The 18,967-nt window shown below is 46.7% G+C and overlaps 1 protein-coding gene across 7 annotated transcripts in view; it reads left to right on the top strand.

The window, feature by feature from the left end:
• The window catches only part of WDPCP (WD repeat containing planar cell polarity effector), a 2,103,513-nt gene that overhangs the window by 475,093 nt on the left and 1,609,453 nt on the right, over positions 1-18,967 (top strand). For all 7 annotated transcript variants that reach the window (XM_069234220.1, XM_069234221.1, XM_069234222.1 and 4 more), the window contains 2 exons: positions 2,307-2,377; positions 2,651-2,710. In XM_069234220.1, coding sequence (XP_069090321.1) covers positions 2,307-2,377; positions 2,651-2,710 — 131 coding nt within the window. The remainder of the gene's footprint in view (positions 1-2,306; positions 2,378-2,650; positions 2,711-18,967) is intronic.

The raw sequence follows: 18,967 nt of genomic DNA, 5'->3' as shown, positions 1-18,967 counted from the left end.
GCTGGGGACCTAATCTGTTAATATGATTTAATTTTCTAAGCAATTGTGGACCCCCTGAGGAGGCTTAGCGGACCCCCAGGGGTCCCCTGACCATAGGTTGGGAACCACTGCCCTAGAATTTAATGGCTCTGTAGAAGAATGGTTTGCTCTGAACATTAAAGACAGAGTTTTAAGGACCAGATGATGTTGGCTGCCTGTGGTCCAGGTGTCTGGTGATCCTGTTGACTCTGCTGTTCTGAGCCTCCTTCAGGAAAGGTGGGCTTACTCTCAACTTGTACTTTCTGGTGGTCTGAGAACATAAATACTAATACTACTGTTTTGGGGATACCAGTCCCATTGGACGTACCTACAGACAACAGTGGGAGTTTATCCCACTTGAGTGGCAGGCCTTGCCGCAATAGTGGGAAGTCACAATAGTATAGTGTACATTTATTATTCTACATACATTGAAAATATAGTGGTAGTTGATACTGTAGAGTAGACATAAGAGCAGGTCTTGATTAAAACTTGGAAATTGTGACTCCCCACCACTTTTACTTGGTGAATCTATGATGTGTTCCTTTCTTTGGACACAAGGCAGTACTCATTTCAGGACAGGTGGGGCTGGTTTTGGCACGCACTGCCTATACACTGTCTTTCAGATGCTTTCAAAATTCCTGTAAATAATTCCTCATCTGCTTATTGTGGGTGGTTTCCGCATTTTGTGTTTTCTGGCAACCTTGGAATTTCTATGAACTTTGTGGCCATTCCACTTCTGCGTTACTTATGGCGAGGGTGGAAACCACTGGAAAAAAATGATGAATAAAAACAGATTAGTGCCTCTACTGGGATGGGAGAGGTGTGAGCAGAAAATTGATAGCAAATAAATCAGTGTCTGAATGCAACCAACAAGGAGGCCTCTGCACTGCATTGCGCTCCCCATCGCCACCTCGGCTGTTTGTATCCTGGTTTCTCTGAATTGTGACTTCCGGTTGAACCAGGCTGCTTGTTCTTCAAAAAGATCTTGTTTCCAGGAGTCAGGTTTGAGTCTCATTAAAAGATACAGATCAATATCTGAGTTTAAAATCATACCGGGATTAGTAGTTGGCCAGCTGTCCTACTGTACAGCGTTCTAATAACCTTTGAACCCCGAGGGTGTCTGCACGCTAATAAAGAAGATATTGTCAGGAGGGTGGCTGGCATGTACATCTCAGATACGGCCTCCATGATAGCTGATCAGCTCAGCACTCGTGAGATAAGGGGAGTCTGTAGCATACAATATATCCATGGAAAGTGAATTGGTCAAATGCCAACATGTGCTATCTATCCAACCCACTGCACTGGGGCAGAGAAGCACTTTATGGCAGGGATTTCCATCCTGGGTCCAGGAGGACAGGACCCATGTCATGTTTTTGGGATAACCACTTAATATGTAGGCGATTTCCATGTAGGTTAACTGTGTGTGCATTTGTCTTCGATGGATAACCTAAAAATCTTGCCTGGATCTGGTGCTCATGGACCTAGGTTAAACACCCTCTGCTTTGGGGGGACGTGGAGCCCCTTAGACTGCCTGTGGCTTCTCAGGTCCCACTTAAAAGTAATGGTACACCCTCTCTACAACCTGCCTTCTGGCTCTCCAGAGAACTGAGTAACATCAACTATGGCTCTTCTTCGATTTTTAAAAGTCTGGAGAAGGGTTACATCTGTTCGGGAGTGTGTCCTTCAATTGGGACAAAAGCAAATAATTTGTACGTTTGCAGTGGTAGAATTGTTCGATGCTAGTTCAAGTGAGGGAGTGCAACCACTGGTTAGAGTTGCACGATTTTAGTAAGCGCCTCTGCCCTCCAAGTGCTCCCGAAGTGCTCCTCAGAAAGTGCGGGATTCACGGAATTAGCACAACTGCCCAGTGGCTTCCATGTCATGTGCGGCCTGTCTTGGCTTGTTAAACAACAGCAGCTTGTCCTATTGTGAGAACCCTAGGCTCTGGTTAACATTGCAAGGGTGGACTCTAAATCCTAGCTGAAGAGGAGGAAGTGTAACCGCAGGACACTTGCCCAGTTGTCAGTGCTTCTGCATCAGCGCTCATTGAACTGGAGCAACAGGTTAGGTACATTTTTACCTGGCACCTGCTCCTAAGCTAAAACCTGTGGATGTGGGAGGTGAGCTAACGAAAACAGGAAGGCCTTCGCTTTGTCCTGCGGCCTAGCTTCGGACGGACTACTGTTGCATTTATCAGCTTGTTTACATACATGCCTGCTGTGCCTTTCATGAAAATGCGCCCCAAAAACACGTGCAGTGGTTCCCACTTTTTTCCTTTTCTCTTCTAGCTCGGGATTATCCCTGGATTCTTAAGAACCGACGCCCGGAAAAACTGCGAGACGCCCTCAAAGAGCTTGAGGTAAATTCTCGGACAGTGGCTGAGAAGGAGGCCACCAAGTAACAACGCCAAGTCGAGTGCTCTTTAAAGTCCTCCTTCTGCAGTTTTAATTTTCATAAAGGCTCGGCCCCGCCTGCCATCCTAACGGGGCTTTTGTCCAGAAGGTTTCCCTGCACCAGTTGCATTTTTGTTTATTCAGCATGCTAATCTCTCTCTGCTTGGAAAAAAACAGACGCATTTCAAGCATCAGAGAATGTGTACAGCCCAGCCCATGCTCTCTCTCTTCTCTTTCAGGAGCTGATGCAAAACAGCGAGTGTGTGCTGAGCAAATGGAAGAACAGATCTGTCTGCCAGGTAAGATGTTTTGACATGCTGCTAGCATGTTGAGTCAACAGAGGCCCACAACTGTCCCGCCATTGACCGAGCCGTGTCCCTGTGCTACGTGATGCAGAAACCTGTCGGCTTCTCCGGCTGTCAGATTCCTTCTGACAGAAGTCTGTAGCCTCATTACCCCATATTTATAGTCGCCGTTTTGTTTTATTATTGATCTGTCACACTTTGTTACAGGTGAATTTGGCTCACATGGTCAGGGCTGTGATGGGCCGCGGACAACGGTCAAAAGGGTTTGGTGCAGAAACCAGTCCTTGGGCCTGGTTGGTTTTGATTTCTCGCCCAGCCCTTGGGCCTGGTCGTGATTTGTCGACGCTAGGAGAAAGTCGAGCTCAGTGCACAAAATCTGAATGAATTTTGGAGTGGTCCATTCTTTTACCTACAAATTGATGTTTTCCGGAAATTCACATGTTCAAAAATATTTAGAAACAAAAGCTAATTTGATGGAAACTCGATGTACATAGACATGCACCATTTCAAAACAGATCTTAGCATTTCTGTGACACATAACAGCAATATGGGGCTGCGCTAAAAGTACATGCTGTACATCCAACTAGGGCACAATACTAGTTTCATTACATTTACTCCAAAACGGAAAGGACGTGAACAATTTGATGGGTTATGCATACAATGTAATATTAAAAGGTTTGTAAAGTGTGGCAAATGTCCCCAAGGGCAAACAAGCTCTAAAGGTTAAGCAATTACAAGGGGATAAATTATGCTTGTTGGCAATTCAGGTTTTAAACTCCTTTTTGAACTGACAAGGACATGAAATGTTCCTAGTGAAAGTGGGAAGAGAGTTGCAGCATTTGACTGCAAGTTGGGAAAAGTGACAACCACCGCTGCCGGCAGCATTGGAAGCCAGGGACAATCACCTGCTTAATAAAAGTTGAGCAGAGAGTCGGATGGTGGGATAGGAATTTACGCCCAATGGGCAAATAGGCCCAAAATTGTTAAGGGTTTTGTGAACGAGGCACATAGATTTAAAAACTGTTTCCGTATGAGGGGCCAATATAGCTAAGATGGGAAGAGATAAATGCACTGGTAGAAGGATCGCATCCTCCACAGTCTGTAAGCGATGAATAAGGCAGGCCGGAATGCCCAAGCACAAGGAATTAACCATAATCAAGTTGAGAAGTGATTATGAAGGCTACTGTGTTAAAAAGCAGTTTGAGGAAGAAACAGCATCACTAGTAGAAAGAAACAGATGAATGAAATCGACTGACCTGTATGGAAAATTTCGATTTACAGTCACTTATAAAGCCTGAGTTCCTGGTAGTCATCTGGGACCATAGTACATCCAAGCTCCGTGAGTCACCAAGCTGATGATCAAGTGAACACCTGCCTCCCAGACATATGTACCTCAGGCAGTTCTTTTAATTGGAGTAGCCAATGAGGACATGCAAGAACAGGATTTTTATTGGGTGTAAGAGGGATTGTCAGATATGGAAATATTGTGAGTTTCCTCTGCATACAGATCTAAAAAGCAAACAAGTAGACACGAGATGCCAGTAGGGTAATGCAGACATTAAACGGTGTGGGACTAACCTACAAACACACAGGGACCCCACGTAAGAGGGGACAGTCTCCGAACAAAAGGGTAGTAGAGATTCCGTCCTAGGAGACCAAAAGTTGCACAGGCACCTGAGTGCTTGCTTACAGATGCCCTGCTTGAATAAGCTCGTATTAAGAGTTGAATGTACACCAGTTTCGAATGCAGACAATAGATTCAGTAAAACTGAGGTGGCAAAGCAAGCTTACACTTATGGGTTTGTATAATGCAGACTAGACTTTTGTGGCTTATAACTCAGTTAAATTTAAGGGCCAAAGGTCATGAGCATCCAGGTTTGTTTTCTCCTCCCATAGGCTTGTTCCACCTTGTGGCAGTACCATAAACTGCTCATTAAGCTGTTAAAATCTAAAGCTGTAGGCAGATGGTGCTGTGCATGCTTATCCTTGCAAGTGTGTATCCGTTCACCTTTATGCTCACACGCACCCCATATGTTTGAGAACAGATGTTTCCAGTAGACTGTTTAGCATGGAAGTTGCTTTATGCTTAAATATTTATTAAAGCAAATAACCTAGACAGCTAGGGACCAATGCTCCTCATTTCCAATGAGTTCCCTTTTGTGTGTTAGTTCATTGCCCGCCTCTATAGGTTGGCTGTCAAACAACCCAACACTAGAAATTGTATTCTAGAAAAGAGAGGCAAAATTATGTCAAATCCACTATCAGAAGTTTTGTTAACACAAAGTCAAACAGTCAGTATTTAGATGTATTTCCAGCTGATATTGTTAAAAAGATTCTTTATTCATTATTTTTTCCATATAAAAACAGCCAACTTGTTTCCCTTATACAAGACCTTCATTAGGGCGCACAGCATAATGTAAATGTCATGATGAAATTGCTGGTGTCAGTTATATGTTCAAATGCTTGCCAAAAAAACTGGACATGTCCTCATGCTCCTCAAAATATATGGATGCCAAGTACGGCAACTGGTTTGTCCATCCTCGCTTCAGACTTCCAAAGAGGCATATATATTGAGGAGCATGAGGACACGTCCAGTTGTTTTGAAAATAATTCAAACATACAATTGACAGTAGCCCTTTCATCATGACATCTACATAAACTATAAGATAAATTATTTCTTTGATTTTCTTTATCCTGATTTGCTTTCTGCAGGGTGTTTCATGTGACTTCAGTTGAACATAAAGGAGCTTATACTATTCCGCAGACAGTATGCAGCAGTTGGTCATATCAGTGCACATGCCACCTGTTTAGTGAACTGAGATCATTTAAAAAGCACCTAGAGAAGAGGCAGGAAATGGATATTTCTGTTGTATAGCTCCAAAGCCCATGTATATATACATGCTGACGGAGAATGTGGCTAGGAAGGGAGTTGGTCCAGTGTAGGACATCCATTTACAGAACTATGCTCTCTGTCAGTACAGCCTTTTCATTTTTGCTGTGCACAAGCACCGACCACAGACTCATCCTTCCATCATCACAGTACTGGGGTTGTGCATGCAGGTGTGTTGAATTTGTGTTTGTTTCTACATTTTACCATCCATGTTACTCCACAGACTCTGATCAAAAAAATCATAATTAATAGATAAGGGACATTTTTGCATGATCCATTTGTAGATGTATATATGGCTAAAATCTATTTGTGTACAAATGCTGATGGCGAAGAAGGTTACGAAGGGAGTTTGTTAAATGGACTTGGTCCACGTATGAACAGATCCTCTCTGTCAGTTCTACTTGTTACCTTTTGTGTCCATCCACAGACTCCGATCAAAGATTCATCATCACTAGACAGGGGACATTCAAACTTGTTCCATATCCATACGGATATATGGCTAAAATCCATTTGTACAAAAGTGCTGGTGGAATAGATTAAGAATGGAGGTTTCATAGGGAAGTGACCCGGTATGAACAGATCTACCCTGTTGGTTCTATTATTTAGCTTGTATATTTGTCCACTGCAGCTACCGGGAGCATCGAGCTGATTTAGGTGGTCCCGCGAGACGTGGACACTTCAAGAAACCGTATTGGACCACACAAGCTTGGTGCTTTACCCGATGGGGCCCATCCACTAATATGAGGAGGGTTCCTGCTTAATGTGATATTCCCGATTATGGGTTACATATAACTTAAGGATTAGGTAGGTTTATTGGTCCTGAAGAATCGCACCAGATCATATAAACTAACAAGCGAGAAACATGTTGACCGTGATTTAAGATAGTACAGGGGATCCTGTACCTACTTTCACTATACTCCAAATTTAGAGATTTAGTGACAACCACCAACACTTTTTGTTTATTTTATGGGGCGTTTAGACCTTATCTTATTCCCTCCCCACACTCCTGTTTTTAATCATGACGGGGGTCAGATATCTCAATAAATTACATTTTACCTCTAGTCATTTTTAACAGCATTTCCTTTGCATACCTATCCTACATTAGTACACACATTGACCAGCTATTTACCATCACTAAAAGCTCTCCGGCAAAGGAGCATAGCCCAATGATGAAGCATGTCACCAAATGGTGAGTGAGGGCTCTTGCTCCAAAGATTTGAACGAGGCACATAGATTTAAAAACTGTTTCCGTATGAGGGGCCAATATAGCTAAGATGGGAAGAGATAAATGCACTGGTAGAAGGATCGCATCCTCCACAGTCTGTAAGCGATGAATAAGGCAGGCCGGAATGCCCAAGCACAAGGAATTAACCATAATCAAGTTGAGAAGTGATTATGAAGGCTACTGTGTTAAAAAGCAGTTTGAGGAAGAAACAGCATCACTAGTAGAAAGAAACAGATGAATGAAATCGACTGACCTGTATGGAAAATTTCGATTTACAGTCACTTATAAAGCCTGAGTTCCTGGTAGTCATCTGGGACCATAGTACATCCAAGCTCCGTGAGTCACCAAGCTGATGATCAAGTGAACACCTGCCTCCCAGACATATGTACCTCAGGCAGTTCTTTTAATTGGAGTAGCCAATGAGGACATGCAAGAACAGGATTTTTATTGGGTGTAAGAGGGATTGTCAGATATGGAAATATTGTGAGTTTCCTCTGCATACAGATCTAAAAAGCAAACAAGTAGACACGAGATGCCAGTAGGGTAATGCAGACATTAAACGGTGTGGGACTAACCTACAAACACACAGGGACCCCACGTAAGAGGGGACAGTCTCCGAACAAAAGGGTAGTAGAGATTCCGTCCTAGGAGACCAAAAGTTGCACAGGCACCTGAGTGCTTGCTTACAGATGCCCTGCTTGAATAAGCTCGTATTAAGAGTTGAATGTACACCAGTTTCGAATGCAGACAATAGATTCAGTAAAACTGAGGTGGCAAAGCAAGCTTACACTTATGGGTTTGTATAATGCAGACTAGACTTTTGTGGCTTATAACTCAGTTAAATTTAAGGGCCAAAGGTCATGAGCATCCAGGTTTGTTTTCTCCTCCCATAGGCTTGTTCCACCTTGTGGCAGTACCATAAACTGCTCATTAAGCTGTTAAAATCTAAAGCTGTAGGCAGATGGTGCTGTGCATGCTTATCCTTGCAAGTGTGTATCCGTTCACCTTTATGCTCACACGCACCCCATATGTTTGAGAACAGATGTTTCCAGTAGACTGTTTAGCATGGAAGTTGCTTTATGCTTAAATATTTATTAAAGCAAATAACCTAGACAGCTAGGGACCAATGCTCCTCATTTCCAATGAGTTCCCTTTTGTGTGTTAGTTCATTGCCCGCCTCTATAGGTTGGCTGTCAAACAACCCAACACTAGAAATTGTATTCTAGAAAAGAGAGGCAAAATTATGTCAAATCCACTATCAGAAGTTTTGTTAACACAAAGTCAAACAGTCAGTATTTAGATGTATTTCCAGCTGATATTGTTAAAAAGATTCTTTATTCATTATTTTTTCCATATAAAAACAGCCAACTTGTTTCCCTTATACAAGACCTTCATTAGGGCGCACAGCATAATGTAAATGTCATGATGAAATTGCTGGTGTCAATTATATGTTCAAATGCTTGACAAAAAAACTGGACATGTCCTCATGCTCCTCAAAATATATGGATGCCAAGTGCGGCAACTGGTTTGTCCATCCTCGCTTCAGACTTCCAAAGAGGCATATATATTGAGGAGCATGAGGACACGTCCAGTTGTTTTGAAAATAATTCAAACATACAATTGACAGTAGCCCTTTCATCATGACATCTACATAAACTATAAGATAAATTATTTCTTTGATTTTCTTTATCCTGATTTGCTTTCTGCAGGGTGTTTCATGTGACTTCAGTTGAACATAAAGGAGCTTATACTATTCCGCAGACAGTATGCAGCAGTTGGTCATATCAGTGCACATGCCACCTGTTTAGTGAACTGAGATCATTTAAAAAGCACCTAGAGAAGAGGCAGGAAATGGATATTTCTGTTGTATAGCTCCAAAGCCCATGTATATATACATGCTGACGGAGAATGTGGCTAGGAAGGGAGTTGGTCCAGTGTAGGACATCCATTTACAGAACTATGCTCTCTGTCAGTACAGCCTTTTCATTTTTGCTGTGCACAAGCACCGACCACAGACTCATCCTTCCATCATCACAGTACTGGGGTTGTGCATGCAGGTGTGTTGAATTTGTGTTTGTTTCTACATTTTACCATCCATGTTACTCCACAGACTCTGATCAAAAAAATCATAATTAATAGATAAGGGACATTTTTGCATGATCCATTTGTAGATGTATATATGGCTAAAATCTATTTGTGTACAAATGCTGATGGCGAAGAAGGTTACAAAGGGAGTTTGTTAAATGGACTTGGTCCACGTATGAACAGATCCTCTCTGTCAGTTCTACTTATTACCTTTTGTGTCCATCCACAGACTCCGATCAAAGATTCATCATCACTAGACAGGGGACATTCAAACTTGTTCCATATCCATACGGATATATGGCTAAAATCCATTTGTACAAAAGTGCTGGTGGAATAGATTAAGAATGGAGGTTTCATAGGGAAGTGACCCGGTATGAACAGATCTACCCTGTTGGTTCTATTATTTAGCTTGTATATTTGTCCACTGCAGCTACCGGGAGCATCGAGCTGATTTAGGTGGTCCCGCGAGACGTGGACACTTCAAGAAACCGTATTGGACCACACAAGCTTGGTGCTTTACCCGATGGGGCCCATCCACTAATATGAGGAAGGTTCCTGCTTAATGTGATATTCCCGATTATGGGTTACATATAACTTAAGGATTAGGTAGGTTTATTGGTCCTGAAGAATCGCACCAGATCATATAAACTAACAAGCGAGAAACATGTTGACCGTGATTTAAGATAGTACAGGGGATCCTGTACCTACTTTCACTATACTCCAAATTTAGAGATTTAGTGACAACCACCAACACTTTTTGTTTATTTTATGGGGCGTTTAGACCTTATCTTATTCCCTCCCCACACTCCTGTTTTTAATCATGACGGGGGTCAGATATCTCAATAAATTACATTTTACCTCTAGTCATTTTTAACAGCATTTCCTTTGCATACCTATCCTACATTAGTACACACATTGACCAGCTATTTACCATCACTAAAAGCTCTCCGGCAAAGGAGCATAGCCCAATGATGAAGCATGTCACCAAATGGTGAGTGAGGGCTCTTGCTCCAAAGATTTGGACTTCCAGGAACCTGTGAATTATAGGAACTTATTCTTTCAGAGGAACTGTGCATATCATTTGATTTATATATTTGATGGGAGTAATATACGCAGGACCAGGACTTTGTTTCCGAACCTCCCATGTCTCTTTAGCCCCTCTCTGTCTTGTTGTTGGATGAACAGATCTACCCTGTTGGTTCTATTATTTAGCTTGTATATTTGTCCACTGCAGCTACCATTGTATTCTTTAATTTGACCTATCACAAATAGGTTAATTATACTCAGATTATGTTGAGACTAGCATGAGGGCAGAGGGAATCTATTAGAGTATTTAGCAAGCGTGACAGGTTTCCTGCCTTTATGACTGAGGGCCTCATGCTGAGTTTGGCGGGCGGCATAGACCGCCCACCAAACTCCTTAGGTCGGAAGACCACCACTCTGGTCTTCCGCCCGCTGGTCCTATTATGAGATTCCCACTGGCCCAGTGGAAAACTACCCACAACCTTGACGCCGGCTCGTAATTGAGCCGGTGGTAGTGTTGAGATGCGTCGGGTGCAACAGAACTCGTTGCGCTTTTCACTGCCTGTAGTTAAGACAGTGAAAAGCATGACGGGCTGTCTATGAGGTCCCCTGCACTGCCCATGCCAAGTGCAGGAGCCCCTATGGGGCCCCCGGCACCCCATCTACCCCAGCCTTTGCATGGCGGTAGAACCGTGCAAAAGCTGACAGACACAGGAGTAGTAATCAGGGCCTGAATGTTTGGGGACAGGAGTGACCTCTGAAGATCTGTCTTTGATGGAACTCAGTGGGAGTCTGTCTAATCCTTTTAGGAAGAAACGTGGGCCTTCACATTGATGAGCAATTGCCACTTACCTCTCAGGTTAGTGAAGTCTCCAGGTTCTCTTTTTACCACATTAAAATACTTTGTCAGGTGTAACCTTTGGTCCGGTCTCTGCCTAGGGATATCATCTTGCTTTCATTGCTCCACGGATCATCTAGGGAACTGTGGCTTAAGTCCCTGCATTTATCCTAATGTTCTTTACTACACTTAAAAATGTACAGTGTTTGGGGGCTGAGATCAAACTTCACTGTAGGAATCTGCATTGTCACCCAGAATTTGCAAGTCTGAATTTGGTGCTGGTGCCGACATGTTATATACATCGTAATGCCATGGTGGAGGATTCCCGCAGGATCCAGTCACACAGTTGATGTGTAGCAACCAAGTGAATCCCTTCTTTCAAATAATAGGTGGGACTTGGGTAGATGCTCAGTCACTTAATACACCAAACTAAAACAACTATGCAATTAATACTCTTACTTGCACCAGAGTGGGGACCTCAACATTTGCTATGGCACTGTAGGAGGCTGGCCTGGCTTGTAGTGGGTACCAAGGGGTACTTACACTCTGTACCAGGTCCAGTTATCCCTTATTAGTGTAGAAGAGGTGTTTCTAGCAGCTTAGGCTGATAGCAGGTAGCTATAGCAGAGCAGCTTAGGCTGAACTAGGAGACATGCAAAGCTCCTACTATACCACTGGTGTCATATGCACAATATCATAAGAAAACACAATACACAGATATACTAAAAATAAAGGTACTTTATATTTATGACAATATGCCAAAAGTATCTCAGTGAGTACCCTTAGTATGAGGATGCCAAATATACACAAGATATATGTACACAATACCAAAAATATGCAGTAATAGCAAAAGGAAGTAATGCAAGCAATGTAAAGTTACAGTAGATTGCAATAGGAGCACATAGGTATAGGGGCAACACAAACCATATACTCCAAAAGTGGATTGCGAATAACGTATGGACCCCAAACCTATGTGAGCTCGTAGAGGGTCGCTGGGACTGTAAGAAAACAGTGAGGGTTAGAAATATAGCCCACCCCAAGACCCTGAAAAGTAGGTGTAAAGTGCACCTATATTCCCCAGAGAGCAAAGAAGTCGTGATAGGGGATTTCTGCAAGGAAGACCAACACCAGCAATGCAACCAAAGTGGATTTCCGGACGAGAGTACCTGTGGAACAAGGGGACCAAGTCCAAGAGTCGCGACAAAGTTGAGATTGGGCAGATGCCCAGGAAATGCCAGCTGAGGGTGCAAAGAAGCTGCCACCGGATGGTAGAAGCTGTGGATTCTGCAAGAACGAAGAGGACTAGGAACTTCCCCTTTGGAGGATGGATGTCCCACGTCGTGAAGAAGCTTGCAGAGGTGTTCCCACGCAGAAAGACAGCAAACAAGCCTTGCTTAGCTGCAAGGGTCGTGTTTAGGGTTTTCGGATGCTGCTGTGGCCCAGGAGGGACCAGGTTGTCGCCACTTGGATGAGGAGACAGAGGGGGCGCCCAGCAAGTCAGGGAGCCCTCACAGAAGCAGGCAGCACCCGCAGAAGTGCCGGAACAGGCACTACAAAGAGGAGTGAACCAGAGCTCACCCGAAGACACAAAAGGGAGTCCCACGACGCCGGAGGACAACTCAGGAGTTTGTGCACTGCAGGTTAGAGTGTTGGGGACCCAGGCTTGGCTGTGCACGAAGGAAATCCTGGAAGAGTGCACAGGAGCCGGAGCAGCTGCAAATCACACGGTACCCAGCAATGCAGTCTAGCGTGGGGAGGCAAGGACTTACCTCCACCAAACTTGGACTGAAGAGTCACTGGACTGTGGGAGTCACTTGGACAGAGTTGCTGAGTTCCAGGGACCACGCTCGTCGTGCTGAGAGGGGACTCAGAGGACCGGTGATGCAGTCTTTTGTTGCCTGCGGTTGCAGGGGGAAGATTCAGTCGACCCACGGGAGATTTCTTCAGAGCTCCTGGTGCAGAGAGGAGGCAGGCTACCCCCAGAGCATGCACCACCAGGAAACAGTCGAGAAGGCGGCAGGATCAGCGATACAAGGTTGCAGTAGTCATCTTTGCTACTTTTTTGCGGTTTTGCAGGCGTCCTGAGCAGTCAGCGGTCGATCCTTTGGCAGAAAGTGAAGAGAGAGATGCAGAGGAACTCTGATGAGCTCTTGCATTCGTTATCCAAAGAATTCCCCAAAGCAGAGAAAAGCCAGAAAAGGAGGTTTGGCTACTTAGGAAGGAGGATAGGCTAGCAACACAGGTAAGAGCCTATCAGGAGGAGTCTCTGACGTCACCTGCTGGCACTGGCCACTCAGAGCAGTCCAGTGTGCCAGCAGCACCTCTGTTTCCAAGATGGCAGAGGTCTGGAGCACACTGGAGGAGCTCTGGGCACCTCCCCTGGGAGGTGCAGGTCAGGGGAGTGGTCACTCCCCTTTCCTTTGTCCAGTTTCGCGCCAGAGCAGGGCTGGGGGATCCCTGAACCGGTGTAGACTGGCTTATGCAGAGATGGGCACCATCTGTGCCCATCAAAGCATTTCCAGAGGCTGGGGGAGGCTACTCCTCCCCAGCCCTGACACCTATTTCCAAAGGGAGAGGGTGTAACACCCTCTCTCTGAGGAAGTCCTTTGTTCTGCCTTCCTGGGCCAGGCCTGGCTGGCCCCCAGGAGGGCAGACACCTGTCTGAGTGGTTGGCAGCAGCTGCAGTGAAACCCCGGGAAAGGTAGTTTGGCAGTACCCGGGTCTGTGCTAGAGACTCGGGGGATCATGGAATTGTCTCCCCAATGCCAGAATGGCATTGGGATGACAATTCCATGATCCTAGACATGTTACATGGCCATGTTCGGAGTTACCATTGTGACGCTGTACATAGTTGGAGACCTATGTACAGTGCACACGTGTAATGGTGTCCCCGCACTCTCAAAGTCCGGGGAATTTGCCCTGAACGATGTGGGGGCACCTTGGCTAGTGCCGGGGTGCCCACACACTAAGTAACTTTGCACCCAACCTTCACCAGGTGAAGGTTAGACATATAGGTGACTTATAAGTTACTTAAGTGCAGTGGTAAATGGCTGTGAAATAACGTGGACGTTATTTCACTCAAGCTGCACTGGCAGGCCTGTGTAAGAATTGTCAGATCTCCCTATGGGTGGCAAAACAAATGCTACAGCCCATAGGGATCTCCTGGAACCCCAATACCCTGGGTACCTCAGTACCATATACTAGGGAATTATAAGGGTGTTCCAGTATGCCAATGTGAATTGGTAAAATTGGTCACTAGCCTGTTAGTGACAATTTAGAAAGCAGAGAGAGCATACCCACTGAGGTTCTGGTTAGCAGAGCCTCAGTGAGACATTTAGTCATCACACAGGGAACACATACAGGGCACAATTATGAGCATTGGGGCCCTGGCTGGCAGGGTCCCAGTAACGCATACACTAAAACAACATGTTTCTGATGGATACACCTACCTGTGGATTCCTCACCTAAAGAATTCTCCCCTCGCGCCAGCCCTCGTCGGAAATTTCTTCTAGCTCTGCACGTCGACGATGACGTCACAATCGCCCGACTCCACGTGACGCCACATGACGTCATCCAGGAAATAAGAAGCCCTCGTCGACGTGCAGACGTCAGTTCCCTTTTTTCCGTGCCTGAATAACAGTTAATTCTTCGAGGCTCACAGGGAGCTACTGTTTCCAACGGCGGTTACGATGTCGCAGCCTAGAAAATCCGGCTTTAAACTTGTAGCCAGTGCGGGGGTCGGATGTCGGTTACCGATCCCCACGAAAACTGCCTCTGGTGCCTTAGTTCCGACCATGAGGTCGAGGCATGCGGTTTGTGTCAACGCATGAACCCTAAGGCACTTAATGAGAGGGAGGCGAAGTTGTTCTTGGCCCGGTCCAAGAAGAAGAAGGAGAGGCGTCATAGGAGGGAGTCTTCGTCGAGATCTTCGAGGTCTCGTCACCATCATAGTGACTCTCGGCGCCGTCATGGATCTTGGCGCCGATCGAGCAAGGGACGGTCCAGATCTAGATCGGCTTCTCCGTCGGCTCGGCGTCGGCCGACGTGGGAGATAAGCCCGACCGTCACCCCTCCGACGACCCCGACGTCACCCGGGTCGGTCTTTGAGGTTGAGCCTCCCCAGAGGCCTGAGGGTTCTCCTGGCCAGGAGTTACCTGGACCCACTTCGGCAGCTTTGCCGACGCCGGTGCAGCAGCAGCAGTACCCGGCTTTCCCGACTCCGGGATCGGATCCTGCAGCGTTTTTAAACGCTATCTATAACATCTTTACTTCCATGACGCCGGGTGGAAGTCATGCAGGTCCGTCTGGCCCTCTGGCCTTTGATTTGGGTGTTTCGGCGTCTTACAGGTCGGCGGCGTTCACCCCGTTTTTATCTGCTGCACCTGAAGCGGCGCCGATGCCTATGACGTCGCCCAGGATGGCTACACCTGTTACGGCACCGTCGGATTCGCCTCGGATCCGATCGACGTCTAAGAACCCTTTGGAGCCGGAGTCTCCGGCTTCGGACGGATCCGAGGTTCGGCGCCGACGAAGATCTTCAGCGTCGGCCGACGCCTTGTCGACTCCAGGCTTGGAGTCAAGACTTAAGTCAAGACGCCTGGCTCTTCGTCTCTTGGAGGAAGAGGAGTACGCGAGGCAACACCTGGAGGAAGGTGAAGTTATAGAGCCCTCTGGTGACTTCCAGGGACTGGATTCAGCTAGTGGTCTAGACACTACCCCGGAATGGGATCTGGCTTCCCCTGGAGAGGTCACGGAGGAAGCTGCTTCTTTCCACGCAGTCATTCGTAAGGCTGCCGACTTTTTGGATCTTCCCCTTCCTACCACGGAGGTCAAGAGAAATTTATTAACAGAAGTCCTCCATCCGACGTCTGCTTCTGCTGAGCCTCTTCTACCATTCAATGAGGCTCTGCTGGACCCCATTAAGGATATCTGGCTGAAACCTGTGTCCACCGCTGCGGTCAACAGAGCGGTGGCTCGGCGGTACAGGACGGCGCCTGGGGATCCGGTGTTTCTTTCCAGACAACCAACTCCGGAGAGCCTAGTGGTGCAAGCTTCATGTTCATCCAGATCCTCTCCTGGCTCGTTTCCTGGGGCCCCTGTGGACAGGGAGTCAAAAAAGATGGACCATACTGCTAAAAAGACATTTTCATCTTGCAGTATGGCCCTAAAATCTTCCAATGCCACATGCATACTAGGGCGTTACATCCATGCCCTTATGGAAGAGGATAAGGGCCACCCTAATTTGTCCCAGGAGATGCTGCAACTATTAGCGGATGCTCAGGCGGCTGCGACGCAAGTCCAATCTGGATTGGACACTTCGGACTCGGTGGCTAGGGCTATGGGCACGACCATAGTCTCTAGGCGGCAGTCTTGGCTTCAGTCATCTGGCTTCTCGTCGGACGTGCAGGCCACACTCCTTGATCTTCCGTTTGATGGAGAGAAGCTCTTCGGCACAAAGGCTGACTCTTCCCTGGAACGTTTTAAAGAAAGCAGAGCGACTGCTAGGTCTTTGGGACTCCAGTCGTCGGCCTCATCCTCCTTTAGAGGCTTTCAGAGATTTAAGGGATTTGGACGTGGTTCCTTTCGGGGAAGATTGCAAGGACCACAACAATCTACTTCTACCCTGCCTTACAGATCCTTCAGGGGCAGGGGCAGAGTCCGTACGAGAGGAGCCACCTTGCAGCACTCTGCCTCTTCCTCGGGAGGGGTGCAGCAAGGAAAGCAGCCGTAGTCCTCCACCACTCCCTGTCCATTCATCTCCGGTAGGGGGGGAGACTTGCCTCTTTTCTTCCAATGTGGGAGGTCATAACTTCGGACTCCTGGGTCGTCGACATTGTGAAGAGGGGGTACGCTCTTCCCTTTTGGGAATTCCCTCCTACCTTCCCTCCCCGCCCATCCTTCTGTTCGGAAGACCATCTTCTCCTATTACAGCAGGAGGTATTATCCCTATTACAAAAAGGTGCAATAGAGTTGGTTCCCGAGCAAGAGAGGGGTCAGGGGTGTTATTCAAGATACTTTCTGATTCCCAAAAAGGATGGTCGACTGAGACCGATTTTGGACTTGAGGATTTTGAAATTGGTTCCTCAAACAGGAAAAGTTCAAAATGCTGACCCTCTCACAGGTTCTTTTGGCGTTGAACGAAGGAGACTGGATGGTGTCGGTCGATTTGCAGGACGCGTATTTTCATATTCCGATCCTCAAATCGCACAGGAAGTATCTCCGGTTTGTAGTGGGATCACAGCATTATCAGTTTGCGGTCCTTCCCTTTGGCATTACTTCAGCACCTCGAGTCTTCACGAAGGTGATGGCGGTGGTAGCAGCAGAGCTCAGAAGAAGGGGGATAGCTGTGTTTCCCTATCTGGACGATTGGTTGATCAAGGCCAAAACTCCGGAGCTCGTGCGGTACCATCTCCAGTCGACGACTCAATTGTTGTACAACCTGGGTTTTTCAGTCAATGTACCCAAATCTTACCTGGAGCCCTCTCAACACCTCCTGTTCATAGGGGCAGTATTGGACACGACATTGAATCGGGCCTTTCCTCCGTCCCAGCGGGTTCAGGATATCCAGGCTTTGATTCCAATGTTTCGAAATGGAGCGGTAGTTCCAGTCCTCAAGGTCCTTCGTCTGCTCGGTCTGTTCGCTTCTTGCATACTGTTGGTCACTCATGCACGCTGGCACATGAGGGCTCTCCAGTGGTGGGTCCGCAGGCAGTGGTTTCAACACAAAGGGGATCTCGAAGATTCGATAAAGATCTCCAGAGACACTGCGGAGGATCTTCGATGGTGGGCAGCGGTCGACAACCTTTCTCAAGGAAGGCCGTTCTCGTTGCCTCCTCCAGTGGCCACGGTGGTAACGGATGCTTCCACTCCAGGGTGGGGAGCTCATCTGGGGGACCTGGAGATCAAAGGCCTTTGGTCTCTGGGGGAACAGAAGTTGCATATCAATCTGTTAGAGTTGCGGGCAGTACGTCTGGCACTCAAGGCCTTCCTCCCTTCCATTCGCGGTCAATCAGTCCACGTTCTAACAGACAACACGACCGCGATGTGGTATATAAACAAACAGGGAGGAGTGGGGTCATATCTTCTCTGAAGAGATGCTCTTCGTCTCTGGTCCTGGCTTCAGGATCACAAGATCTGCTTAGTTGCACATCATTTGGCCGGAGTCCTGAACGTGCGTGCAGACATTCTCAGTCGACGCAGCTCAGTCGATCACGAGTGGCGTCTTCATCCTGATCTAGTTCTGGGTATCTTCCAGATGTGGGGATATCCACAAATAGATCTGTTTGCAACTCAAGAGAATGCACAGCGCCGCTATTTTGCAGCCTCCAGTATCCGGTGCAAGGAGCTTTGGGGGACGCGTTTCAGATGTCCTGGAAGGGGCAGTTGCTTTACGCGTTTCCCCCCCCATACCCTTGATTCCTCGAGTTCTCAGGAAGATCCACCAAGACCGAGCTCAAGTCATCTTAATAGCTCCGGATTGGCCGAGAAGGGTGTGGTATTCGGACCTACTCCAACTCTCTCAGTGCCCTCCGCTCCGTCTCCCTTGCAGGGTGGACCTCCTCTCGCATTCGCAGGGGCAGATTCTACACCCCCACCTCCAGAGCCTGCATCTTCATGCCTGGAGATTGAACGGGGCAATCTGAGTTCCTTTTCTCTCCCTCCAGATGTGGTGGAAGTTATTTTATCTGCCAGGCGACACTCCATCAAGTCAATCTATGCTTATTGTTGGGCTAAATTTACAAGCTGGTGTGGAGAGAATAGTTTAGATCCTTTAAAAGCTGGTTTATCTGACATTCTGTCATTTGCACTCCATCTGGCACAGAAAGGTTTTGCAATTGCCACTGTTAAAGGTTATCTGTCTGCACTTTCTGCTTTTCTGTGCCTTCCGGATCAACCGTCCTTCTTTAAATCACCAATTGTTTTAAAGTTTCTAAATGGACTCACTAATAGTTACCCACCCACGCCATTCGTTATGCCTCAGTGGGATCTTAACTTAGGGGGTTATTCTAACTTTGGAGGAGTGTTAATCCGTCCCAAAAGTGACGGTAAAGTGACGGATATACCACCAGCCGTATTACGAGTTCCATAGGATATAATGGACTCGTAATACGGCTGGTGGTAAATCCGTCACTTTTCCGTCACTTTTGGGACGGATTAACACCTCCTCCAAAGTTAGAATAACCCCTTAGT

The sequence above is a fragment of the Pleurodeles waltl genome, chromosome 5 (genome assembly GCF_031143425.1).
Source record: "Pleurodeles waltl isolate 20211129_DDA chromosome 5, aPleWal1.hap1.20221129, whole genome shotgun sequence".
NCBI classification, from domain to species: Eukaryota; Metazoa; Chordata; class Amphibia; order Caudata; family Salamandridae; genus Pleurodeles; species Pleurodeles waltl.
This window is presented reverse-complemented; position numbering and strand designations above follow the sequence as displayed.